The sequence below is a fragment of the Mandrillus leucophaeus genome, unplaced genomic scaffold, assembly GCF_000951045.1.
Source record: "Mandrillus leucophaeus isolate KB7577 unplaced genomic scaffold, Mleu.le_1.0 Scaffold11, whole genome shotgun sequence".
NCBI lineage: Eukaryota > Metazoa > Chordata > Mammalia > Primates > Cercopithecidae > Mandrillus > Mandrillus leucophaeus.
Window position 1 is genome coordinate 1,108,623 of NW_012099209.1, and position 5,336 is coordinate 1,113,958.

At 57.9% G+C, this 5,336-nt stretch overlaps 1 protein-coding gene across 1 annotated transcript; it reads left to right on the forward strand.

The window, feature by feature from the left end:
• Window positions 1–810: 810 nt before the first annotated feature.
• ANKLE1 (ankyrin repeat and LEM domain containing 1) lies at window positions 811–5,001 on the forward strand. Its single transcript, XM_011991093.1, has 8 exons — window positions 811–1,157; window positions 1,232–1,384; window positions 1,820–1,925; window positions 2,036–2,174; window positions 2,393–3,130; window positions 3,257–3,434; window positions 4,578–4,737; window positions 4,828–5,001. Exons 1-8 carry the CDS (start codon window positions 934–936, stop codon window positions 4,999–5,001), a joined length of 1,872 nt encoding a protein of 623 aa, XP_011846483.1. The 5' UTR covers window positions 811–933.
• The last annotated feature ends 335 nt before the right edge of the window (window positions 5,002–5,336 follow it).

The window sequence follows — 5,336 nt, forward strand, 5'->3', positions numbered from 1 at the left end:
AGGCAGGAGAATAACTTGAACCCAGGAGGCAAATGTTGCAGTGAGCCCAGATTGCGCCACTGCACTCCAGCCTGGGCAACCGAGTAAGATCTGTTTCAAAAACAACAACAACAACAACAACAACAAACAAACAGACAGACATGGCCTCACTCTGTTGCCGAGGCTGGTCTCAAACTCCTGCACTCACAAAAAGAAAGGAAAAATAACAAACTAGTAGCCTCAAGCGATCCTCCCGCCTCAGCCTCCCAAAGCACTATGATTAAAGGCCTGAGCCGGGCCCTCGGCCTGGGGGTTGGAAATTGAAGCCTCTATTTTATGTATGTATGTATGTATGTATGTATGTATGTATTCATTTACTTGTTTATTTTCTGAGACAGAGTTTTGCTCTGTTGCCCAGGCTGGAGTGCAGTGGTGTGATCATGGCTCACTGCATCCTCGAACTTCCGGGCTCAGGAGATTCTACCAATTTAGCCTCCCAAATAGCTGGGACCACAGGCGCAAGCCACCACGCCCGGCTCGTTTTTTGTATTTTTTGTAGGGACAGGATTTATCCAAGTTGCCCAGGCTGATCTCGAACTCCAGAGCTCAAGCAACCCTCCTGCCTGGGCCTCCCGAAGTGCTGGGATTACAGGTGTGAGCCACCGTGCCTGGCCTAAGCCTCTCATAAGGCCGTGCGCCCTCTCAGAGGCCACCCTTGCAGAAGATTCCCTGAGACTTAAAGACCTGGGGCACCCCGGACTTTCCTAATCGTAGCTCCACCCACTCGAGGCGGGTACCTTTGCGTTTCCCGTTTTTAAATGAGATAGTGGCACACCCAGTGGCATCCTCCCGCCCGGGCTCTTATCGGCGGTCCCAGCCCTGCTTGAGCGCCTCCGGGTGTCACGGGCCTCTGCGAACACCAAAGCTCTCGAATCCCGAAGCTCTCGAACCCCGATGTGGACCCCGGTGCGGCGCGGGGCAGCCTGGCTGGGAACCCTGCTCAGCCCCGGAGAGGGTCCCCATGAGCCGAGGGGCGGAGCGGCGCATGCCCACAAGCCAGCCGCGGGAAGTAGGAAATCGACCCGCCAGGCGGTGCGCTTCGGACCCCGCCAGGGCATGTGCTCCGAGGCCCTCCTGGCTCGCAGGTTGCGGGCGGCGCTGCGGGAGGAGGAGCCGTGGTGAGGGCGGGGCCGGGGGCGGGCCAGGAGTGGGGGTCTTTCACCCGAGTCCACTCTGACCCCGGTGTTTGCAGGGCGGTAGAGGAGCTGCTGCGCTGCGGCGCGGACCCTAATTTGGTGCTGGAGGATGGCGCAGCTGCTGTGCACTTGGCTGCCGGAGCCCGGCACCCGCGCGGCCTGCGTTGCCTCGGGGCCCTACTGCGCCAAGGCGGGGACCCCAACGCTCGGTAAGGTAGTGCCTGGGTCCGGGGCGGGGTCTCCCCAAGCCGAAGTCTGGGAATCCGGGAAGGGGCGCCCCACCATCCCGGGCCAGGGCCTCGGAGCCCGAGGGTGGGGTTTGGGGGAATCTTGGGGAGGGAACTTGGGGGTCCAAGGGCAGGGGCTAGGGCTCGAGGGAGGCGCTGGGGCCCCAGACCGAGGGCGGGGAATGGGGCTGCGCTAGGACCAAGGGTTTGAATCTTGTGGTGGAGGCTCCAGGGTCAGACGGGAGAGGTTTGGGTCCTGGCCTGAAGTCATAGCATCTAAGTTCCAAGGGCAGTGTCCCAGGGTGGACAGTGGAGATCAGGGGGCCGAGAACGAAGGCTCCCGGTCCCCAGAGCGGAGATGGGGGTTCCTGCCGGGAGGCTGAGTCCGCAATGACCCCTCTTGCGCTGCCGCCCCAGATCTGTCGAGGCATTGACGCCGCTGCATGTGGCCGCTGCCTGGGGCTGCCGCCGCGGCCTGGAGCTGCTGCTGAGCCAAGGAGCAAACCCGGCGCTGCGCGACCAGGTTGGGAGGCACTGCGCGGGCAAAGAACGGCTGGGCGAGCCCAGAGGGAGGGAGGGAGGGAAGGAAGGTAAGAGGGCCTCGAGCGCCCCCTGCTGACCGCGCCCCTGTAGGACGGACTCCGGCCGCTGGACCTGGCCCTGCAGCAGGGGCACCTGGAGTGTGCGCGAGTCCTGCAAGATCTCGACACGCGGACCAGGACCTGGACCCGGATCGGGGCAGAGACCCAGGAGCCCGAGGCTGCACCTGGCAGTGAGTAGGGCCTGCAGGGCTGCTGGGGCTTGACTTCTGGACCAGTCCCTGGCATCCACTGTCTCCCCCACCCCGCCTATTGGTTCTGTCTTACATCCACTCTCTGTGGCCAGCTTTTTCGGCCTCAGACATTCCTATCTCCTTTTTATGTCTGATCCTATTCCCATCGCTGTCTCATCCCTCCTCCTCTCCTCTCTGACCCCCACTCTCACCTGCAGCTCCAGGCCTCTCTGGATCTCCTGATGAGATGCTGGATTCCATAGCACTCCAAACGCAGCCATGCAGAGGTGACAACAGGGACGTGGGCTTGGAGGCTGACCCAGGACCCCCCAGCCTCCCTGTTCCCCTTGAAATTGTGGACAAAGATGGGAGCTCAGCGTCCCCTCCAGGGCACTGGGATTACAGCTCAGATGCCTCTTTCATCACGGCAGTTGAGGTCTCTGGAGCGGAGGACCCAGCCTCCGACACTCCCGCCTGGGCTGGGTCATTGCCACCGACCAGGCAGGGACTTCTGCATGTTGTCCATGCCACCCAGAGGGTACCTAGGTCTCAGGGCACGGAGGCAGAACTGAATGCCCGTCTGCAGGCCCTGACTCTGACCCCACCAAATGCTGCTGGCTTCCAGTCCTCCCCTTCCTCCATGCCTCTCCTAGACAGGAGTCCAGCTCATAGCACCCCCCCGACACGAGCCCCTGGAGCTTCTGACTGCCACGGCCTGTGGGAGCACCAGACATCCATTGATAGTGACATGGCCACGCTCTGGCTGACAGAGGATGAGGCAAGCTCTCCAGGTGGCAGGGACCCTGTCGGCTGTTGCCAGCACCCGCCAGTCTCCATTGTGTCTGACTTGGAGTTGCTGCAGGGGCTCCGAGCGCTTGGTGAGAATCCTGGCCCTGTCACACCCTTCACCCGGCGATTCTACCTCCAGCGGCTGAAAGAAGCCCAGATTGCCCCTGGTTAGTCTCCCCAGGGCACGTGGAATCCAGGGAGCCTCCAGGAATCTCCCAGAGAACCCCAGCTCTCCGCCCCACTTCCTTCCCCATCTCAGAATCATCCCTTTCTCCATCTCCCTTGACTTCCAGGCCCAGAGTTTTCAGGGCACAGCCTAGAACTGGCTGCAGCCCTGCGGACAGGCTGTATTCCAGATGTCCAGGCAGATGAAGACGCGCTGGCCCAGCAGTTTGAGCAGCCAGATCCCGCCAGGAGGTGGCGGGAGGGGGTCGTGAAGTCTAGCTTCACATATTTGCTGCTGGACCCCAGGTACTTAGGGCAGGAAAGCCCCAGAAATGGAAGCTAGAAAATTTGGGGGTTGGTTTTTATTCGCTGTGTACCCTTAAGAAAGGGACTGGCCCTCTCTAATCATCAGCTTCTCCTTCTTTTTCTTTTTTAAGACGGAGTTTCATTCTTGTTGCCAAGGCTGGAGTACAATGGTGCCGTCTCGGCTCACTGCAACCTCCACCTTCCGGGTTCAAACAATCCTCTTGTCTCAGCCTCTCAAGTAGCTGGGATTACAGGCACCCGCCACCACACCCGGCTGATATTTGTATTTTTGGTAGAGACGAGGTTTAAACATGTTGGCCAGGCTGGTCTTGAACTCCTGATCTTAGGTGATCCGCCCACCCTGGCCTCCTAAAATGCTGGAATTACAGGTGTGAGCCACCACACCAGCCTCTTTTTTTTCCTTTTTTTTTTTTTTTTGAGGCAGAGTCTCACACTTTCACCCAGGCTGGAATGTAGTAGTGCAATCTTGGCTCACTGCAACCTCTGCCTCCTGGGTTCAAGCGATTCTTGTACCTCAGCCTCCCAAGTAGTTGGGATTATAGGCATGTGCCACCATCTCTAGCTAATTTTTTTTTGTAATTTTAGTAGATATGGGGTTTCATCATGTTGGCCAGGCTGTTCTCAAACTCCCAGCCTCAAGTGATCCTCCTGCCTTGGCCTCCCAAAGTGTTGGGATTACAGACGTGAGCCCAGCCGGCCATGGTGGCTCACGCCTGTAATACCAGCACTTTGGGAGGCTGAGGTGGGCGGATCACATGAGGTCAGGAGTTAGAGATGAGTGTGATCAACATGGAGAAACCCTATTTCTACTAAAAATACAAGATCAGCCAGGTGTGTTGGCGCATGCCTGTAATCCCAGCTATTCGGGAGGCTGAGGCAGGAGAATCGCTTGAACCTGGGAGGTGGAGGTTGCAGTGAACTGAGATCATGCCATTGGACTCCAGCCAGGAGAACAAGAGTGAAACTCTGTCTAAAAAAAAAAGCAAGCTGCTGAATGTCTTTGGGGAGCCACTGCCTTTCTCTGATCCTGTAATCAGGAGTCACTAGACATGTGACTTTAAGGACTGCCTCTGGGGACCACTCTATCCACTTTTCCCTGTCTGAGCTACCCCCTTCATCCAGGGAGACTCAGGACCTGCCAGCCCGAGCCTTCTCACTGACCCCAGCTGAGCGCCTTCAGACTTTTGTCCGTGCCATCTTCTACGTGGGCAAAGGGACGAGGGCCCGGCCATATGTCCACCTCTGGGAAGCCCTTGGTCACCATGGGCGGTCAAGAAAACAGGTGTGAGGACAGGGATCAGGGTTCAGCGAGGGCAGTCAGGCCATGGGCAGGGGAGGGGATTGGGAGTGCTGACTCCGGACTCTGCCCTAGCCCCCCCAGGCCTGCCCCAAGGTGCGTCAGATCTTGGACATCTGGGCCAGTGGTTGCAGCGTTGTGTCCCTACATTGCTTCCAGCATGTGGTCGCTGTGGAGGCTTATACACGGGAGGCGTGTATTGTGGAAGCCCTAGGTGGGTGCCTGGTACATAGAATGGGGGTCATATGAAAGGCATTTGGCTTTCTAGTTCCCTCATTTTTTTTCCTTCTGAGGGGTGTTCGTTTGTTGACTGAGCAATTATCAAGCACCAACTTTGAACCTGAACATGCATGTATTTTGCTCCACTGGTTTATCCCCACTCAAGGGCAATACACATTGGGTTTGCTGTCACATACTTATTTTTGTGTGTGTGAGACTCTGTCACGCAGGCTGGAGTGTGGTGGCATGATCCCAACTCACTGCAGCCTCTGCCTCCCAGGTTCAAGCGATTCTTGTGCCTCAGCCTCCCGAGTAGCTGGGATTACAGGCATATATCACCATATCATGCCAAGCTAAGTTCTGTA